At 39.6% G+C, this 22,302-nt stretch overlaps 1 protein-coding gene across 9 annotated transcripts; it reads right to left on the bottom strand.

The window, feature by feature from the left end:
- Positions 1-1,537: 1,537 nt before the first annotated feature.
- On the bottom strand, positions 1,538-20,449 carry LOC128627366 (uncharacterized). Of its 9 annotated transcripts, XM_053664907.1 has the most exons (5): positions 16,859-20,166; positions 16,046-16,227; positions 14,656-14,726; positions 2,928-2,991; positions 1,538-1,970 (listed from the first exon to the last, which is right to left on the bottom strand). In XM_053664907.1, exons 1-5 carry the CDS (start codon positions 16,902-16,904, stop codon positions 1,920-1,922), a joined length of 414 nt encoding a protein of 137 aa, XP_053520882.1. In that variant the 5' UTR covers positions 16,905-20,166; the 3' UTR covers positions 1,538-1,919. The 9 variants fall into 9 exon arrangements, 2 of the variants coding, with proteins under 2 accessions (XP_053520882.1, XP_053520881.1); XR_008391545.1 differs by lacking the exons at positions 16,046-16,227; positions 16,859-20,166 and adding an exon at positions 20,173-20,449; XM_053664906.1 differs by having other exon boundaries at positions 16,046-20,166.
- Between the last annotated feature and the right edge of the window lie 1,853 nt (positions 20,450-22,302).

Here is a 22,302-nt window from a genome sequence, read left to right as displayed (position 1 = left end):
CTCCCATTGACATACTGAAAGCAATCAAAGCTAACCTACAACAAGAGGCTGTACACAGCATGCAGAAGGGAGTACACCTGGATTGCCCAGTCCAGGTGAACAGGAAGGTAGTGTCACTGGACCCTACAAGACACCTAGTACATTAGACAACTCCACCAAGACTGGGAGACATAGCAGCTCTACCTGATACATAGAAACAAACACAGAGAAGCAACCAAAATGAGGAGGCAAAAAAACAGACCCCAAGTAACAAAAAAAGGGGACTAAATAAAATGGAGGCAAGCAAACTAACACATACAGAGTCCAAAAAAATGGTTGTAATGTTGCTCGAGGAACTTAGTGAGAACTTCAGTAGAAAAAAAAAACATGACAATCATTAAAAAGAGCAGTCAAAAATAAAGAATGAACTAACTGAAATTAAGAATAATTTACAAGGAATCAACAGTAGAGGAGATAAAGCTGAAATCAAATCAGTGATTTGAAAATAAAACACTCAATCAAAATAGCAAAAAGAAAAAAAAATCCAAAAGAAATGAGGATACTGTAAAGAGCCTCTGGGACAACTTCAGATGTACCAGCATCACATCGTGGGGGTGCCAGAAGAGGAAGAGAGCAAGAAATTGAAAATCTATATGAAAAAATGACAGAAGATTTTTCTAACTTGGTGAAGGAAATAATACACAAGTCCAGGAAGTGCAGAGTTCCAAACAAGATGAACCCAAAGAGGCCCACACCAAGACACATCATAATTAGAAGACAAATAGAGAATCTTAAAAGCAGCAAGAGAAAAGCAGTTAGTTACCTACAAGGGAGCTCCCATAAGACTGTCAGCTGATTTCTCAAAAGAAACTTTGCTGGCAATAAGAGTTTGGCAAAAAGTATTGAAAGTGATGAAGAGCAAGGACCTACAACCAAGATTACTCTACCCAGAAAAGCCATCATTTAGAATTGAAGAACATATAAAGAGCTTCCCAGACAAGAAAAAGCTAAAGGAGTTCATCACCACCAAACCTTACACGAAATCTTAAAAAGTATTTTTTTAAGAAGAAGAAGAAAGAGAAAGATTAAAAAATATGAACAATAAAAAGACATAAAATACACATCTATCAGCAATTTAATTTAAATAACAAAATAACCAAGCAGAACAGAAACAGACTCATAGAAACAGAGAACATTTTGATAGCTGCCAGATGGGAAGGGTTGTTGTGGATACAGGTGAAAAAGGTGAAGGGATTAAGAAGTACAAATTGGTAGTTGCAGAATGGCCTTGGGAATGCAAAGCACAGCATAGGGAATACAATCAATAATATTCTAATAACTATTATGGTGTCAGATGGTGTGAGATTTATGGGGATGTTCACTTAATAAGTTATATAATGTCTAATCACTAAGTATATGCCTGAAATTAATATAATATTTTATGTCAACTCTAATTGAAAAATACATAATAAAATTAAAAAATAAATACTTTATAAATGGAATATTCAGTATTATTCTACCCAATTTTGCCTTCTTGATATAAAATCAGAGGTAATGAACAACATATTAAAAAATTTAAACTCAGAGTATGATGTGTTTATGAAGTTTTTATTTAATAGTTCATAGTCATGTGAGACCTGTCATGAGTCTTTAACATTTAGAAGTTATTTTGTTTCTTTAATAAGTAGCAAATAACCTTCTATCTGGCAGGTATAAAATTAGGTGCCAGAAAAACACATACATGAAAACAAAACCAGCTTTGCTTCCCTCAGAACTCCAGCACAACACCTACCACATGCACATGTATGACACATGAATCTGTAAATTTAAAATTAGAGACAATTTGATCAGGTAATGTTACCTTCACTTTTCCCAACACAAACACAACCAATTATCAATGTCGTCTTATACTTGAAGTTTTAGATTTTACTCTGGGAGTCTCATCTTGTCATAACATCAGAAGGTTTAGAACTTCTCAGGTGACAAGATAGCTAAATTAGGAAAAAAAGTGACAGCACATTAATTTCAATCAGAAGGTTGTCTTCTTGTTATGTTTCAAAATATATTTGGTAAAGAGGCATTTTCCTTTACCCCAGGCAATAAAATGTGCTTCGGGAAAGTTTTCAGAAAATAAAAAAACTACCTTATTTCATTATATTTTATATTTAGTGTTAGTGATCATCTCTCAGAGTTTTCTAAGGATAGAAAGGGTGTATAGAACTGTTTGGGTTAATAATCATAAGAAGAGGAATATTGAGCACTTAGTATGTGTTAGGCATTGTGACCCATCTGTCTACATTCATTTTCTCATGTAATCTTTACAATAACATTGTAAAGGTATGTGCTGTCATTTTAAAGAGGAACCTGGTGTATAAAGTAACTTGGAGCTTAAGTAACTTGTTTGGTTCCTAAATGGTGGAGGCAAAACAGAGAACATCCTTTGTCAGTAAAAGGTTCATTTTCATTTGTCCTCAAGGTAACTCTCACATAGACCATTCCTGGTAGAGCAAATATTTTAGTAAGTGAAGACATTTCTAGTCTTCTGCTGTAGATCTTGGGTTATTAACTGCTCTTTTGTTACTTCCTCTCACTTCATATAACCAAAATATCTCCAGCCAGACTCTGGCAACTAGAACACTATCCCTGAGGTCACAGTAATGTTGATGTTTCCGCTCAGACCATCCCCTCCAGAGCCCTGTTCTGCATCCCCGACTCCCAGCACACGCTGCTGGCTCCAGGTGGCAGTGATGGGCACCTTGTTACTAAGACCATTAACAGTGAGCATGGCTGTGGCTGGGAGAGGAAACTCTCAGTCTGGGGTGAAATCACAATGCACACTGGACACTAAAGCGACAGGAAGAACTCAGAGTGTAACTGTGAAAGGCACCATTTTTATTTCCTTAGAGACCCTGTGGTGTTGAAAGCTCATTGAAATATTTTATTCTCACCTTTCCATGAGAGGTATTATTCTTAATGTGGAAAACAGGAGGAAAACCCCCCTGAAACAAAAACCTGAAAGGTAATAGAAAAAATTGGGTTTCACCCAGAGTCCTGTGAATCGGTCATGAAGAAAAATTAGTTTCTTTTTTTTTTTTTTTTTAATGTTTGTTTTATTTATTTATTTATTTTTTTAATAACTTTATTTGGTTACTTTTCAAGCACATTTTTTTTTCCCTCTTCCCCCTAGTTTCTTTTTTAAGAAAGAAAGATAGAAAGAAAGAACAAAAGGAAAAAAAACAAAGCTCATCTGGATTTTGGACTTAGTGGGTAAACTTCCCAACTGCTGGCTACTGAGAAGCACCTCAGGTGAGCATCCAGTGTTTGACCCTGCACTAGAGAGGGGCCCGATTGTTCAGATCTGTGGTGGCTGCAGACACAAGGAGGCTGTTCTGTCAGATTCACCAGGGTTGATTAAAATAGGGTCCTGATTTCAAGACACATGATTGGATGGCCTAGACCTGGGTTTCTCATCCTTGGCGTTTTGGGGCTGGTAACTGTCGCGAGCACTGTCCTGTGCTGGTGGGGTGCTCAGCAGCATTTCTGATGTCTGCCCACAAGGTTCCCTCCCTGGATCGTGACCATCAAAAATGTCTCCAAACACTGCCAAGTGTCCCAGTGTAAATGGGTAGTTGACACAAATTAATACCAAATAGAGATTAGACTTTTCATAGTTGAAAATTACATATACTCTAAATCACAACCTCCCTCCTTCCCGGGGGGACACTGCTCACTTGCATTACTGCCTGAGTTCAGCCTCCCCAGCCCGACCCTGGTCAGTGGAAAAATTGTCTTTCACCAAATCTCTGGTGCCAAAAAGGTTCCTGACCACTGCTCTGAATTACCATTATCTGAATTGTCCAAAGACAAATGGTGCTGGTGACAACTACAAAAGGCCTAGAGTTTTGTGTTGTTTGCCAGGGAACACAAGGGCAGAGCGGAGGAGAAGAAAGGAACAGCAGATAAATTAACGAGGCCAACCTGGTCACGTCAGGGGGACGTGCAGACACAAATTAAACAGGTCTCATCTTTGAACCATTGAATAAAAACAAACATTTTGTATTTGCGCATAAACGTTTAAACTGATTCCATGAACACATAGAATGGCTTTCTTTTCATTTCTTTACGTCTTTTGTTATTAGTTTGCCTTTTTCCTCATACCCAGGTGTCCTTGTACCCATGAACCCTCCTGATCAGCACTGACATCTCTGTCACATAATCAATAACCAAATGTGGATAGATCTGCTCTTGGGGTATCTCTTCTCTTCCATTTGTTTTTTTCTTGTCACCTTGTCTTAACTATTACAGTTTTATAATAAGTCTCGATATGGCTATGTCTTGATTTAATGCTGTACTGTTTTTAGCATTCTTGGCCCTTTTTTCTTCATGTAGCTTGTAAGCCTGTAAATTGGCATTTTTATTGGAATTATCTTTAATGTATACATTAATCTGGGAGAAGCATTATATTTTAATTGCATAAACATATACCTTTCTCTACATATTTAGCTCTTTTTAAACTTTCTGTAAAGTTTATAATTTTTGCCACAAGTCATGCACATATTTTATTAGGTTTACTTCTAAATTCTGTGTATTTTAAAGTATACATTTTCTAATTCTTAGTTACTAGCATGGGAAAATGCAATTGTTTTTTGTACATTGTTCTGTCTTGCTGAGCTCTCTGCTTAGATCCCATGTTACCTATAGATTTCCTTGGGTTTCCTATGCAGACAACCATGATATCTACACTCATACTGGTACCACTCATTTATCACGTGAGGGTCTGTGATGTTGTACTTAGCCAAGGTCACGCAATGTGAGAGTGAGCGGGAAAGCTGAGTTCAAAGCCAGATCTGTGGTACCTCAGAGCCTGTGTTCTTCAACCATGCATTTCTGCTGCCTTTTTATTACCCCTTTCTCAGCTTTTTGTTTGACTGATTTTTTTTCAATGCCTATATATTTTTATTTGTTTTGTAGTTTTTTCTTTTTTAAATTCTTACATATTTCTTCCTTCAATAGCTAAGACTTTCAGCAGTAGCTTTGACTTGAATTGAAATATTAAGTAAAAGCAATACAGTAGACATTTTGATTTGTTCTGGATTTTAAAACGATGTTTCTACAATTTCTACAATCAGGTATACTAATGATTGCAGATCAATATATATACTCTTTACTACTTTAATAAAGTCTTTTCTATGCAAAAATTGCTAAAGTATTTTACCATTAATAAAAAATAAATTATTCCAGTACTTTCTTTTCTGCATGTACTTAGATGTTTTCCCCCTCCAAACTATTATTATGATGACTTACATTACTGGCTGTGCTGAATTACAATAAAAGATTTGAGCCTTTATTTTTCTTATTTACACAGTGCAGAAGATAATCTTCATGTAGTAGGTTTTGGTGAGGATTAAATTAGATCTATCAAAAATTGGCACAGATAAAGGCCATGCTCATCAGATCTTCTTTTTGCTACACCAGATCCACTGTCCACTCAGGCTTTGAGCCCTGGGATCACATTATTGCTAGACAGCATTCTGGCTTCTGTCTCTATTTAAGTTCAGCCAGTAGGAGGTGGCAGCAAGCCATTGAAGAACTGCAGGAGGGAGAAGTAGTACTGTGGATTTCCTCAGCCACCCCCTTGGCGGGTAGCACCGGGTTGCCTGCCTCCCTCTGCTGAAAATCTCACTTTTTATCACAAGGCCCGTTCCAGACAGTTGTCAGATCCAGATTCTGCTAAGATATGGTTATGGATGGTTTGAAAGCAAGTATTTCTGTTCAGGGGAACATGTACTCATTGTCCTGAGTGATTTAAATGACTGGATTAATAATCATTATCTCAGATGGTATCAAACTGTTTTTGTATGATCAGAAATTTGGACTCCTTGCAGCTTTTAAACAAAGCCCAGCACAGTGCTTTGAAGTGTTACAAAGGCTCTGTAACATTTGTTTTGCCCAAAAGAAAAAAATAAGGATGGTTAGGAAAGGGTTTTGGGGATAGAAATTTGAATCATTTTCATAGTTTTCAAGTTCACTGTGCTCTGCAAACCCATATCACCTCCAATCTGTGATATTCTAATGGAAATTATCTAGCATGAGTCAGATCTGAAAAGCAAAGGTGTGGGAAATTATTTCATGTATCAAAAGGCACCACATTTACTCTAATTTTCCTGTTGGCTGTGCCGACCGTCTTTCTCATTTTGGAATGTCTTCCATAATTTTGTAAAAGGTCATGGACTGACATAATGGGTCTGGTAGAGGTTCAGTGCAAACTGAAAAATTGTTCAATAACCATCGCAGTGGGAAAGCTGTACCAATCCTTTGTTTGATGATGTTTCTGAGAATTATCCCAGAATAAACAAAGAATTTTAGGTGCATTTTAAAATCCAAGGTGCTAGAGGCTATGGTTTTCCAGTTCTTTTTCGGAGGTTAAACGATTACCTCTGGAAAAGGATCATTGAAAATGGTAACCCACTGGTCTATCTTTTCCTTGGCATTTCACATTCTGTTTCACCCACACAGGTATGATACTGAGTCCTATCTGAAGAGAAAGGTAATAAATCTTACTGAATTTGATTACTTATAAAAATATTTAAGATGCATAATTTCAAAATAGACAGTCCTAAATATAGTCTCACAGTATTGAATCTCTGCATCGTTCATCTTCCTCACCCGTAACAGTAAAGGACATTGACTTGTGTTTAACAAAGTTTATAGAAAGTCTAATAATTATATGAAAATAGACCAAATAGAAAAAGAATGTAGAGAGCTTCTGGACTGGCTCATTTAAAATCCTCCCAACACCATTCTATTGTGCCTTCTTGGGCTGAAACACTAGCAAGGGCATGTATTACATCTCCCGGTCTCTCAAAGGTAGAGTTCCAGGTGTAAGCCAAGTGTTACCATCCAGGGATGCTGTCTCTCAGAACGGAGTTACGTGAAGGGAAAGACAGCACTGGGGGCACTTGTTTTGCCAGTGGAGGTCGTGGCAGAGGCCACATGTTTGTGTCATCAGCTGCGACAGAGACTTCCTGATCTGACAGCTTCCTGTTGTGGAAGGAGCAGCAGCTCCTAGAAGCTCAGCCCATTTCTGCAGCCCTGCCAACGATTCCATGAGCTGCCTCTACCCCTTGAAAAGTCTCTGTCTTACATTAGGAAAAGGGATTCTGTTGCCCACCTAAAGACCCTACCTAAGACAGTTGAATATTAGATCATTGCATTCTTAATAGAGCTGAAATTTACAATGACAGGAAAAGAATATGGCCTTTGAAATGCGGTTTTCAATATGGTTGATTTCCTTAGTTTGCACTAGACAGTGTGCAAAGCCCTTGGAGTACAGCTCCCGGGAAATTCTCCGAGTGAGCCTGTAAACACAGGTATAGGAAGCATGATGACCAGAGAGAGGGCGAGGAGAGGCTGACTGGTAAAAACAACCGAATAGTAAACATGACTGGAAGAGCGACATATAAAGCTTGTTGTTCTCTGAAGCCTGACATTATTTGAAATCAGACAATTTAGGAAGGGAGAAAGGAGATGGGAAGGAAAAGAGGGAAAAAAAGAAAGAGGAAGAACATCTGACACTTCATAATATTATTTCTCCTGCATGATATAGAAACATTATCTTCTTTGAAATGTCATCACAATATATCAAATATGTGGAGAACATCAATCCCATTTCAGAGGTGAGAAAATCGAGGGTCAGTGCCTGGGATTTGAAACCACATCCATCAACCCCAGACCTTACACTGTTTTCAACTCAGTCTAGTGTGAGGGGACCAGGGCGAGAGTTGCTCAGATTTCTGCTTGTCTTTGCAAAGTTCTGAGCTGAACGCCCAGTCTAGAGCATTTTTCCTTTGGACTCTAATTAGAACTTTATGATATTTTCTGCTACACAAATTCAAAATTTTATACTTTGGACATTTACTGAATATATTTGAAATGAGGACATGAATGTTTCCAGATGTTTCTTCTCACTCCTGAAAACTTTGCTGATTTGGCCTGATAGCTCCTAGAAATAGCTCTGCGGGGCTAGGGAAGTGCAGCGTCAGGAGCCATACGCCTGCCAGAGTGAACCCTGAGAGGTTTAATCCAAACGACCCTGTAGATGAATAAACTTTTCAGTATATGCTTCATCGCCAATAGAGTTTACTTTATTTGTTTGATAACTGCTTCTAATGATCTAACATAACACATTACATGGGTAAGAAAATGCTTAATAATATGAGACTTCATTGCTACTTCAGATCAAAGAAGAAGAATGTATATGTATTTGTTGGGCATTTGGGTGTGTGTGTTGCAAAGATTCACTCCAAAAAAGCTAAAATTTTAGCTGTAAAAAGAGATTAAATTGCATGTGTAATGTGAAAAGATTCTTTGGTTAGTAAATATTGCCATTCTCAGCCCTGAAACAAGCAATCGCTACAATTTATTTCAGGTTGAATTACTTACTAAAGCTGCCTCACCTGGGTATCCTTTTGTCAAGGACCTATTGTATGTTCATCTAGCGCCCCCTTGTGTAATAACTTTTAATAACAAAGTTCAGGAGTCAGTGTTTGTATACTGTGCTAAGTTTTGGTATCTAATTCTAAAGGAATATAGTCAGTAGATAGTGGCATTGTTTTCTCTTCTTTGTGGAGCTTTTTGGCATTTCAAAAGTCATATATAATAAAAGCTATTAAAAGGGGAGATACAGGACATTTCTTAATAAAATCTAAATCACTCTCAGGAGGCAAAGGAAAAATAATTTTGTAAAACGGGTCAATTAGTTCTCATAGAATCTTGGCATATTATGGCACCAAGAAAATGTGGCTATATTATGAGAGCGGGGTGTGGCCGGCCCTTGGTCCCAGTGTGCAAACGCTGCTGTCACCACCCGGGGCTGGCACAGGCAAAGAGCATTGCTGGTGCTCCCCACAAAGCATTATTTCCTGACAACTTTGTTAAAGTGTGATACAAAGCACGGAACACAAAATCTAAGTTCTTAGCCATTTTTACGTGCACAGTACAGTAGTGTTAACTCTATGCACACGTGTCCTACAGATATCTAGAACTTTCTCATCTTGCAAACTGAAACCCTGTAGCCACTGAACAAAGTCTCCTTTTCCCCTCCCTGACAACCTTTCCTTTTTTCAGGAAATCCCTTGTGAAAAGACAGAAGCGGCCTGACTCCAATCAAAGGCAGGGGGAGTGGCGCCCTGCCCACTGGACCCTCCTCTGGGTAGGTGTGTGAGCCCGTGGGCTTCTCAGGACCTTGGTTTGACACGATATTTACAGACTTTGTTCCTCCCCACTGTCAAGAGTTGAATTGCGTTGTGTTGTAGCCTGTCAAGCCCTGGCAGGTCCACTCTCGATTCAGGGACATGGGAAGAAAATGTGCGGAGCCATGGGGATGCTTGACAGGCCTTTATTCCCGAGTGGGTAAACTATGCACGCTGCAAGCTGTGTGTCCCTAGTGAGAAGCCCCTACTGGTTTAAGTACTGGAGGCAAACAAAGCCAGACTCAGGCCAGAAAATTATATAATGTAGTATAATCCAGCTCATTTGAGCCTACTTCATGTCACGGGAACAGTTTATCAGACCCAGTCTCAAGGCTGTGAGAACACTACTTACCAGGCCCATTCAAGTTTATGGGAACACTGCTTCCCTTAGTTACCCAGACTCATGGGTGAGGAAGCTAGACTGCCTCCACTTACCCTACGTGTGTCCTTTCTCCCAACCCCCAAATGTACAAGTTGCCGTCCTAACTCCCAGTACCTCAGAATGTGACCCTATTTGTAGATAGATTTTTACAGAGATAATCAGATTAAAATGAGGTCACTAGGGTAGGCTCTCATGCAACAGGACTGGGGTCCTTACAGAAAGAGGAAATTTGTGAAGATAATGTCAGAGATTGGAGTGATACCTCTGTGGGCTAAGGAACACCAGAGGATGCTGGTAAACCACCAGCAGCAAGAGAGCAAGGGGAGAGGCCTGAAACAGACTCTCTCAGGGTCCTCAGAGGGGCCCAACCCTGATGATTCATCTTGGACTTCTAGCCTCCAGAACTGGGAGAGAACAAATTCTCTTGTTGAAGCCCCCTAGCACGCTAATGTCCCGAGTTTGCCACCGGTGGCACTGTGGATTGTTACTGTGGCCGAAGTGGCAAAGCCAACACAGACTTAGGGTCTAGGCTCACACATCAAAAACCCAGAGATGTGAAAATCTTGTATTATAATGTAATGAAATATTCTATTGCGGAAAATAATTAACTCAGTGAAAATGTGTCATCTAATTCCCTGTGAAGGGGTTCAGAATGTGCTGCTCCCAAATATGCCTCTTTGATGTAAGGAATATCTTGAGCTGGTTATTTTTAAGAAATAGCAGACCCAAGAGAAGCTCTGGAAAGCAAGTAGAAATCACTCTTTCGTAGGGGACACTTACATTTACAGCAGTCCCCCCTCATCCCTAGGGGTACATTGCAAGACCCCAGTGGATGCCTAAGGCCACAAATCAGTGAACCATATATATACACACACACACACATATATACACACGTATATGTATATGTATGTATATACACACATATACATATATACACATATATTACATTTTTTCTGTATATATACCTATGATAAATTTTAATCTATAAGCTAGGCACTATAAGAGATTAATAACAACTACAATAGAATAGTTATAACAGTATACTTCTATGAAAGTTTTGTGAATGGCTTTGGGACTATTATTAAGCAAAACAAAGGTAACAGGAACATAAGACCGCAATTCTGCAACAGCTGACCTGATACCCCGGTGGCTAAGTGACAAATGGCGTGGAGAAGTGGAACGAAGGCATATTTCATGTCCCAGGTAGGAGGGCGTGAAAAGGCATGAGATTTCATCATACCACTCAGAACATTGTAAAATTTAAAAGTTATACATTGCTTATTTATGGAATTTTTTGTTTAATCTTTTTGGACCATGGTTGGCCACAGGTAACTAAAACTGTGCAAAGTGACACTGCGAATGGGAAGGAGCCACTGTATAAGAAAAACCTTCATTTCTAAAAATGTTATTTTTCAATTACAGTTGACACTCAGTATTATTTTAAATTAGTTTCAAGTGTATAGCATAGTGGTTAGAAAATTATGTAATTTATGACATGATCCCTGATAATTATCATACCCACCTGTAATAGTACCATACGTAATTATTATAATGTCATTGACTACATCCCTATGCTGTCCTTTGCACCCCTGTGACTCTCCTGTAACTGCCCATTTGTACTTCTCAATCCCTTCACCTTTCTCACCGAGCCCCCGAGCCCCCTCTCACCTGGCAACCCTCAGTTTGTTTTCTGTATCTATGAGTCTTTCAATTTTGTTAATTTTGTTCTTCAGATTCATCGTATAAGGGAAATCATATGTTGTTTGTCTTTGTCTGACTTATTTCACTTAACATAATACCCCTGAAGTCTACCTGTACTGTCATGAATGGTAAGATTTCATTCTTCATTATGGCTGACTAATATCCTATTGTATAGATGTACCACTTCTTCCTTATCCATTTGTCTATGGGCACTTGGATCATTACTATATTTTTGTTATTACAGATAACTCTGAAATGAACATAGAGGTACATATCTTTTCTAATTAGTGTTTTGGAATTTTTTGGATATATGGAAATAGACAAAGGTAGGTTTACAGTTGTAATACAAATAAATGATACAATAGTTAATAAAAATAATACAAGAATAAGCTTGCTTTACATCTTCGCAACTGTAAACCTACTCTTGCCTACCCTGCATATCTAGAAGAGGAACTGCTGGACCATAAGGTTGTTCTATTTTTAATTTATTGAGGAACCTTCATACAGTTTTCCAAAGTGGTTGCACCAATTTACAACCTGCCTATGGTGCACTAGGGTTTCCCTTTTGCCCCATCCTTGCCAACACTTGCTGCTTGTTGATTTATTGGTGATAGCCATCCCACAGGTGTAAGGTTAGTTCCGATTAGTGGCCTTGAGCATCTTTTCATATTCAGATCATCTGAATATGGAGAAGTGTCTATTCAGGTCCTTTGTCTAGTTTTAAATTGGATCGTTCATTTTTGGGGTATTGAGCTGTCTGACTTTTTAAAAAGATTTTATTTATTTGTTTGTTTGTTTGTTTATTTATTTATTTCCTTTTTGAGGTTTAGAGGAGAAGTAAGAGAGAAAGAGAGGGAGAGAAACACTGATGTGGGCGAGGGGCATTGATTGGTGGCCTCTTTGCACACCCCCAACCATCTTATAATTTGTCTGAGTACAAGTCTTTTACCTTATTGGTGACTTTATTTCTAGGTATTTTATCTTTCTGGCACAGTTGTAAATGAGATTGTTTTCTTAATTTCTCTTTCTGATACTTCATTATTGCTGTATAAAAATGCAACGGATTTCCAAATTTTTATGTTGTGTCCTGCTACTTTCCTGGGTTTGTATACCAGTTCTAGAAGTTCTTTGGTGTAATCTCCAGAGTTCTCTATATGTAGTATCTTGTCACCTATAAGTAATGACCATTTACTTCTTTCTTTCAAATTTGGATGCCATTTATTTCTTCTTCTTGTTTGAATGCTGAGGCCACCACTCCCAACACTATGTTGAATAAAAGCAATGAAAGTGACCACCCCGCTTCTCCTCCCCTACACTCAGAACCTTCCTGAACATTTATTTTTTATGTAGAATTGTTTTAATGTGACTTCCTGAACATCAGGACATTCCACCATGAGTATATCAAATGAACCTTAAAAAAGAAAAAAAAGCATTTTCCTATGTAATTAAAATAACATTTTCTCACTTAAAATGTTGCTTTAAATCTTTTGTAGTACCTAATAACAAGTCCGCATTTAATTCCTCTAAATGTCCCCCAAACCGTATATAATTACAAAACAGAATCCAATCTGAGATCACACACTGCACTGATTTAAGTCCCTTTTAGTCTGGTTAGTCATATTTTAACAGCACTGCCTTGCGGATAAGACCGGCTCACAGTGATTTATCTGCTGGTTGCTTATAGCAACATTTACCTTCTCCTGCAAGTTGGAGATTAGATATAAAGGCTTGATTAGATCTGAACCTTTTTGGCTACTATACACCTAGATGATGTGCTTTACTTCATATTGCATTTTGTCATGACTCGTGACATCTGGCTGTCCACCAGTGGAATATTGAGAGAGACCACAGTGGGTGGGGACTGATGCCCCTCATTAGTGTTAGTGTTACTGTGGCCCCCCACAGGTGTCCAGTGCCCACCCAATCATTCTTTTCTGGGGGCAACACCAATCCCTTACTTGAATCAATAATTGGACTATTTCAGAATGATTATTTTATTATTTTTAAATTTTATCATTACTATATGTTGATTGAGGCATTCCTCATTAGCTGGTGCTACCTGGTTACCCTGATAGGAAAGAAAAAATATCATTCTTCCTCCATCCTCTTAGATCCTTGGCTGAGACCTCCCTGTAATAAAAAGACAGATCAACAGGAGAAAAAACAGCCAAAGTTTAACAACATGTATACCTCCTGTATACATGCTAGACATCCAGGAAAACTCAGTAACTCTCTGAAATGGCCCATGCCACCACCTTAAAAATCATCTCTAGCTAAGATAAAGAAGATGTAGATGGGGTAGGGGAGCCAGTTATCAAGCAAAAAAAACAAAACAAAACAGTAAATGGGTGGATTTGAAAAGCTACCTTCTCCACTGGTAAGAGTTAGCCACCCTCCTCTTCCTGCTGTAGGAGTCAAACTAATGCCCATACTCCCTTGCTTTTCTACATAATAATATATCTTGAAAAATCTCTCCACAATGGTGTCTTTCCCTTCCTTCCTTCCTTCCTTCCTTCCTTCCTTCCTTCCTTCCTTCCTTCCTTCCTTCCTTCCTTCCTTCCTTTCTTTCTTTCTTTCTTTCTTTCTTTCTTTCTTTCTTTCTTTCTTTCTTTCTTTCTTTCTTTCTTTCTTTCTTTCTTTCTTTCTTTCTTTCTCTCTCTCTCTCACCTGAGGAATATGTTCATTGATTTTAGAGTCAGAGGAAGGGGAGGGGAGACAGAGAGAGAGAGACATCAAAGTGAAAGAGAAACGTTGATTGGTTGCCTCCCGTGCACACCCTGACTGAGGATCAAACCCGCATCCTAGGTACGTGCCCTGACCAGGGGTCAGACTGCAGCTGTTTGGTGCATGGGACCGCCCTCCAACCAACTGAGCCACCGGGCCAGGATTCTACCTTTTTCTAACTTCGTATTGAGTTCCCTGATCCAGCATCTTTTGAATCGTCTCTCTCTGTTTAGGGACTATGTAGCTCCACAAGTGTAGATAAAGGCAAGGAAAAAGTATTCTCAGGCCCTGCCCTGTCTCCTCCCACAGGATGGTGGCAGCAGGGCAAACAGCAGCGTCTGGCACTCTGCAGGTAGCAGTCATGGGGATGCCTTGTCAGGCCCCATCTACAGTGATCTTTGCGACCTTGTTCCCAGAAAGCCTTGAGTCTGCTTTTCCAGACCATCCAACATTTCCCTGGGCTGCCTGGGATCCTTCAATAAACACCTTTATCTGTTTAATGGGCCAGAGTATACCTTTCTGGCTCTCAAATAGAAGACGTGACCTAAATATTCTTTGTAAACAATACTAAATATAGAGAGTGAGAAAAAAGGAGTGTGCCATCTGTTTTTACTTTACCTGTAATAAATTATCTTTGACCTCCTCTCTCTTAGCTTGTCTTCAACATGTCTTTTATCTTCATTATTTTGCTTTAAAATGTACAAAAAACAAAAGAAAATAAAAAAGCAATCAAGTTTTGAATTCTGCGTTTTTCTTTTTCCTTATGCACCAGGATTAAAATTGAAGATACTAAACTGAAGTTCAGCCCTCCGCCCAACACCAGCATTTCCCATTACCCATCACCCTTCCCTCTCGTTCCGTGTGAGATGGCACACAAGGAGGCATGGCACAGAGAGGAGGGTTAAATTGTTGGCTTTGGGTTCCTGCAGAGATTCTTGTAAACTTCCCTCAGCTGTGGAGACATTCATCTTTAAACCTTGATTTTCAATGTCAAAAGCCAGATATCTAAATCTAATAAGGAATTTGGTTAGTTGGTTTTCAGATGTCCAAACATACTATCTTTGAATATGTAGGGGCAGAAAAACTTCCCCTTCTTCCCTTCTAGGTTCTTTTAGCTGGTCTAATAATCAAATTGACATAGGGTAGGCTAACAGGAGAAAAATAAATTTAATTACATATGTACAGAGCCCCATAATGACATGAGACTCAAAGGCAGTCAGGCACCTGAAGCTAACGTATCTCCCTGAGCTGAAGAGAATGGGGTTGGGTCTGGGGCCCATGGGGCAGGAAGGCAGCGCATGGAAAGGTGAGGCGAGCTAGTGTTCGGGGAACAGTTATTTGTGCTGACAGGCAGATGAGTCTTTCTGATTAAAAAGGTTATTTCTGGTACAGCTCTCTTGCTCGTACAGGCCTCTACTTGTTTAGGCAGTTAAGAGGGAGGTAAAAAACTTTTTCTGAATCTGCTGGGTCTTAATTGCCTTCCACTTCCAATAATCAATATGCCAAAGTGACACATTTTGAGGTGTCTTCCCAAATATTCTACTCCCCCTCAAATATAAAGAACAAAACCAGGAGAACTCGCATCCTAATGTTTATGCCAAAACATAGAGCAGAGAAGAGTGAAGGATATCCTTTGGAAGGGCTGGGTTTGTCTCCCACTCCTAAGGGAGCTGAGGCTGGGTGGGTAAGTGGACCAGGAGAAGCCTTGCAGTGATGGAGGAGGATAGGAGAGAGCTCTGCAGATCTGGCTGTCCAAGAGCAAAGGGGCACAGCAGAAGCAGTCAGTAAGGGACTACCAGAACAATTAACAGCATAAGTGTCTACAGAGAAGTGACCACATGACGTTCAAGTTAGGGATCTTGACCCTTGCCTGCCTGTAATACCACAGTCCTAGTTACGTATCACGTAGCTCACTGCCTGGACTATGCAAGCTCAACACCAACGTTGCTCACTATTATTTTGAATAGGCAGGAGCACTCTTCAGATGGTTTTGGAATCAAGCACTTACCCAGTTACTACTGAAAGGAGGGACTGGCTCATTCCCCAAGAGAACAGTGCGCAGAAGTGCTCTGGGCACATGGAGACCTTTCCGGAGGGTCAGAGTAGGGAATGCAGTGCTACACTGGATTCCAGGAAGCCGGGAACTCTGCACTTTGCTGGCGACTCCGGCAGTCTCTGATGTCAAAGGAGCTGCGGTCAGGCGGCATGGATTCAGGGAAGGGGAGCAGGGAAAGGGATGCTCTAGGCCTGTGGCCAAGAGAGAAGGCTTGGTTATCCCAACATCGTGAACGCTCAGAGACCAGTCTGGGTAGAGCATAACGTGATCTAGCAAGGCTGGTAACCAGGGACTTAATTTTCTGCTCTTTCCCTTGTGCTCTTCTCTGGCAGAGGTGTGCTTCCCATAACTCCTCCATTTCTGCCTAACTCTCCCCCTGAGCCTCTTACTTCTGTCTTTCATCTCTTGATTCTTAACCACCAATCTGTAAGGCCTCAGGCTGCTTTTCATAGTTAACATACAAGTTTACTTTAAGAATGTGTGAGGATTTGTGCTCCTTTCCTTATAATAGGATGTAAACTCCTTTAAGGCAGGAGTCCATCTTACATTATGTAAGGAGACACCTTACATTATATGCTATGCAAACAGAGGAGAATTTTCAAACGTTAACAGACTGACATCAGTTCTGACGACAATGCCCCGGCTCTGTCCTCAGCATCGCAGCTGAAAATATCAAATAGCACTAGATGTTCCAAATGTGTTTGTTTTTCTTTCCCAAGCAGACTAGATGGCATTTTCTTAAGCAATGTCACCTTACTGGCTCACCAAACCATGACCTTGTCCAACAGATTTGTCTGGCACATGACATCATAGAAGCTGGAGCTGATACTTTCAAATGAAACAGGATTTCTGGCTTTCCCTGTGGGCTCAAAGTATTTGGGTGTTTGTTTAGGTTTTCCTAGCTTTTTTTCCACATTTCATTTTATTAAAAACTTTGCAATGACTAGCAAATTAATGAACTTTAACATGATACTATATGTATAACACCTAACGCAGCTTTTATCAAGCAAGCGCTCCCACTGTGAGCTGTTCTTATTACCCGGTCACAGAGAAACATCTCATTCCTCCTTCTGTAATGCAACCACAGGCCACGTGGAAAGTGATGTTTGGGTTGCTGGACATACCCCACCATTCTCCCTGCATTTCCTACTTTCTCCAGTGGCGACAAATATTAGCACAGGAAGAACTGCATGAAAAGAGACTGCGCCTTCTTTGTGCTATTCACAGCCTCTGTTACCCAGAAAGGACTGGCTTTGTGTCCTGTTTCCTCAGGGACATTTTGCACAGCTACATTCAGTGTGACTGTTAGCAGTCATGGCAGGGAATTTTTTATTCAGCCAAAAGTAGACACCCACACAATCTTAAAACTTGACGAGGAAGCTAAAGCCTCTCTTGAAAAAATTATATGCAAGACATTTACCATCCTTTTGAGTAGTCTACTCACTCTGAATGGATCTCTAAGGATACTGTTTAAGTCTGTAAAATGTATAGGAGACAATTTCTTGTATGAACATGCTTCTCCTTCAGCCAACAAAGTAGTGACACTTTTTCCTGGCGGGGAACTTTAAATGAGGACATGCAATATCAGTGTGTGCCTCACCCAGGGGTTCTCAAATTTTCATCTACATCAGACTCACTCAGGAACTACAAGAAAAGTCAAATCCAGGCCTCTCCATTCCCAGGCCCTCCTGTACACACAGATTCTCATTTAATAGGTCACCCAGGAATCTGCCTTTTTAACTGGTGCACCAGGTGGCTCACTGGCAGGTGGTGCAGAGATTGCAATTTGAGAGCCACTGATAAAGCCCATTCACAGTCTTTCATGCAACGAGTATTTACGGAGTACTCAAGATAAAACTGGGGACCATGAACAAAGCTGTGTACATAGCGTGTTAGAAGGATAAAGAACACTGATGAAATAGAGTTTTCAAAGCATGTTCCCATCCATCATTTCCCGTCCCTATGAGAAAGGCAGAGTAGCAATTAGTATTTCCATTTCACATGCACACACACAAACTTAAGTAATTTCCCCAAGTTTCTATGGCTACTAGATGGCAGACATGGCTAACATCCAGAATTTTTGATGGCTGGGGCTGACAGAAAGAAAGCTATAATCGTAACTACACTACCCTTCCCCTACGAAATACAAAAGCTGTGCTTACACAAATGTGCATTGCTCTGTTCATCCTAGGGAAAAATGAGAAGCAACCTAAACCTTCATCAGTAGGAGCCCGGTTTTTAAAAAAACAATAATCATGTGCCCGTACAGTGGAATATTTTGAAGTCTTCAAAAAGGAAAAGATCTCTATTAACATAGAACAATACTTTCTTTTGTGCAAAAAAGTTATACACAAGTTTAAAATTCTGAAAGGCCATTTGCTTCTGAGAGAGAGAGAGAGAGAGAGAGAGAGAGAGAGAGTTGTAATAGGTATGGATTACAGCTATATTCCTTGGCACCCTGGTGAACAGGTGCTGTTGGACCACATTAATCAGTAGAGATTTCACTGGACCCTCTATGGAACAGTGCATGAGAGGTTATTTCTCTGAATAAAGTTGCATTTGAATTCGAGAAGCATCTGGCAGAGAAAGAAATCACTGCATTGGGGATGATGGACATTGGCCAGGGGCTTTTCTTCTTAGACTCACAACTCTGTCCTTAACTATAATGATAATATTTATTATTTTATTTCATAAGATATAACAGTATAATATAAATGCATGTGTCTAACACAGTAAATAATAAAGGTGTTAGTTTATGAGTCAAATATTATGAAAACAATATCTAATAATTTTAAAATAATCATTGTTATACATTTGTCAAAGGGAAGGCTTTTAGCAATTTTCTTGCAGAAGGTAAATCTTCGAGTCTTGAAGGGCAAGAAACAAAGAACATATTTCAAAAAAATAAAAGTTTACTAACTCAAAACTACAGAGGACATTAGGATGATATTTTATTAATGTTTCTTGCATGCTTTTCAGAATTGAGTAGTGTGTATTACCAATACCATTCTACTTTCAACCAATTACTGTGTGCCCTCCTGGGCAGGCCCTCGGGGCGAGGGTGACAAGACAGACTGCCTGCCTCTGAGAGACAGCAGTCTTGCCCTTTATTTTTCAGTCTGCAATAAATTCTGATCAAAGTGGAACAAGCATAGGCGCATTCCTCAAATGATGGGCCTTTGTCTGCAAAAAGGCTCTTGGCTGGCAGACTAGTGTCTTTAGTGTCTGGTTTATTATTTTTTCAACAAGATGAAATGCTTTTTATGCTCATCAGTACTAAAATTTAGGGTTTTTTTAAACAAAAGACTATTTTTATTGTTTTTACTCTACTCATGAAAAAAATAAAGCCTGAAGGAAAATAATATTTAGTCCCCATAAGCGTAGCTTGTGGCACTTCTAGGTCGTGCCCCCACCCGCATTCATTAAAAATCTGACAGAAGCAAGAGACTGTCCTGCATATGAACACAGGCACGTGCCCACGAAGCAGAGTGGAAAATTTCAGGAGCTCACCCATCCCAAAACCCATCCACGGACACCAGTTAATCAAGCCTGGTCTAGAACTTTGTTCTTTTCCAATGCAAACCTGGCACTATTTATTCAGCAAATATTTTCAGAGCACCTGCACTGTGAGAAAGCGCTTATGTTAGAAGCGGCAAAGCAATCCGTGTTTACCAGGCCCTCTGGGTGACGCTGACGCAGGTTAAAGTTTGAGATCCAATGGCCTAAACCGAAATATGCTCTCCTTAAGCCCTGATCCATGGATGTTTTGATTTATTTGGTCCTGTGTAGGGGCCGACATTGTGTTTAAGCCCTCTCTAGGAAATTCTCACAGGCAGCCATAGTTGAGACTTGTTGGTTTAAATACCGGAAATGTGATTTCTGGTTCCTGATAAGCATTTATAGTCACAAAAGGAAGAAAATCTGTTATATGCACCTATGTATCTATGGCTCCCAGCATGCACAGTGGCCCTAGGCTGGGGGCTCTGAAGGGGTCCGGTAGGACAGGCAGTCCTGCTTCATCCAGGAGGGCACTCTGGGAGCTGTGGTCCGACACCCCACCTTCCCTTTGGCGGACTTACTGTTCAAGAACAGGAGCTCCAAATCCTGCTTTCCAGTTAATTAATAAATATTAATTTCTCTTTTAGAGTTGTTTTAATGAAAAGGACAAGCCACAACCTCCAAGTGATCTGTATGAAACTAGAGGATAGGAAACTCATTCCTGGGGTGGAGGCTTCAACTTCCAATTGCTTTCCTTAGGGACAAATAGATCAATTTTTGTTACTGATCAGCCAGTCTGCTAACAATTTCTGTTAAGACACCTATTTCACAAGTAACGGAGCAATCTTTTTTTTTTGAAGAGTTCGAAGTCTTTTGATTTACATGAGAGACAATTTTTGCAAGTCACTGTCCTCTGGAAAAGCTGCATGGAGTCTCTAACACCAGAGAAAAGCAACTGCCTTGCCCAGTTGAGGGGTTTTAATTTAATAATGAAATACACATATAATTTTTAAAATAATAAATGCACCATTTTATTGAGCATTTATCATAAATGAGTACCATCAGATTGGATATATTACATACACTAGTCAATATAGTCTTTACGGGAATCATTCAGTTATTATTATTCCCATTTTGTAGATGTTGTTCAAAGTCAAATACTCAGGATTCCGAACCAGACCTTTCTGACTCCGGAACCTATGGACTTCCCACCACATCGCACTATCTTCCATCCTATTATAACACAGTGAGTCCTATCATTCATATGCTTCATAAGTTACCATGAGCAAAGACTCCCATGACGGAACTCCAAACGCCTTTCACAAAGGAACATTTAAAATGACTGAGAAGGCAGTTGCCCAGTGCTAATTATCTCTACCTGCTCCCATTCCTATGAGAGCTGCCTTTGCTTTAAGCTGGCACCATACTCTAATTCAATATTGGATTCACTTTGGCGGTTGCATGAGCGCCTGAGAATGGATTAGCTTATTCACATGGTCATCTATTATTGTATTCAAGCAACGCAGAGTGATATACTGCTCTAAGATGACCTGTTGTCTAGGTGAAGAGAAGCTAACCATGTTTAAGAAAGACACTATCCACATGGGGCCTGATGAATGTGATATTACTTTATGTTAAGGAGAATAAACAGACTTTCTCAAATCTTTACTTGGTTCAGTTACATGATCCTGACAGGACCTGTGGGAAGAGAGAGTTTTAGACAAAAAGAATTTTGGTACACGTGCTATTTAACAACATCCTGATTCTTCCGAGTGCGTGTTAATCATTATAATGACTTATTTGGCTTGTAACATACTCATACTGTGTTCCATAGGCATAAACAATAGATGTGGAGTCTTTCTTTCTTTTTTTACAATTTTATTTATTTTATTTTATTTTAGAGAGAGGGGAAGAGAGGGAGAAAGAGAGAGATACATCAATGTGTGGTTGCCTCTCCTACACCCCCTACTAGAGACCTGGCTGGCAACCAAGCATGTACCCTGGCTGGGAATCCAACCAGTGGCCCTTTGGTTTGCAGGCCAGCACTCAATCCACTGAGCCATACCAGCTAGGGCTGTAGTGTTTTTTTTAAAAGAATATCCTTATCCATCCATTTTAGAAGCCTGAAGGACTGCTTTGAAAAACGCTATAAAGACATTAGAAGTCTTTTGGGCCCACAGGGTTAATTAATCATTCAGTTCTACGTGGAGTAAAGAAACAATTGTGTGTGTAGTAAGGTACAGTTCTGTAATCCACCCATAAGCCTATTTCAGACCCTTGTGTTACAAATTTGATTTATGAAGGATAATAATAATTTTTAACTGTTAGCTTTATCATATTGGATTAGAGAAGTACATTTCATCATAAGAAAAAAAAGAATGAAAAAAGATCAGCTTACAGCAAAAGGAAAGTTTCAGTCAACACTGATAAAAATAACTTAGGTCCTTGTTCCTGGTTTTCTTACCACAACCATGGTCCCTAAATGCTCAGGCCTCATGTTGGCCTAGAAGTGCCCAATTCTCAAGAAAGAGATGACATTGTGCTTGTTAGAAATATCACTTTCTCCATCCACAAATGAACATTGATTTATTACATTAATAGACCTTTTCAGAAAATTGGAGATTTTAATCTATAAAATATTTATCTGGTCAAGCACAAGTAAAAAGAGAGATGCTTAACTCAGCACATGATGTATCTAATGCCATTGTCAT

Source organism: Artibeus jamaicensis, unplaced genomic scaffold, assembly GCF_021234435.1.
Source record: "Artibeus jamaicensis isolate MK-2021 breed Jamaican fruit bat unplaced genomic scaffold, CSHL_Jam_final contig_387, whole genome shotgun sequence".
Taxonomy (NCBI): Eukaryota; Metazoa; Chordata; class Mammalia; order Chiroptera; family Phyllostomidae; genus Artibeus; species Artibeus jamaicensis.
The sequence above is the reverse complement of the archived record's forward strand: the minus strand, read 5'-3'. Positions and strand labels throughout refer to the sequence as shown.

Bases quoted from the DNA above. Each gene is read 5' to 3' on its own strand.
- LOC128627366 (XM_053664906.1), bottom strand. From the start codon at position 16,552: ATGTTAACTATGAAAAGCAGCCTGAGGCCTTACAGATTGGTGGTTAAG. The intron at 14,727-16,045 runs GTAAGTGCTTGA...TACATTTTAAAG, and splicing joins CTCCTTTCAGTAGTAACTGG to CAAAATAATGAAGATAAAAG. The intron at 2,992-14,655 runs GTAAAGTAAAAA...ATTACCTTTCAG, and splicing joins TCAAAGATAATTTATTACAG to GTTTTTGTTTCAGGGGGGTT.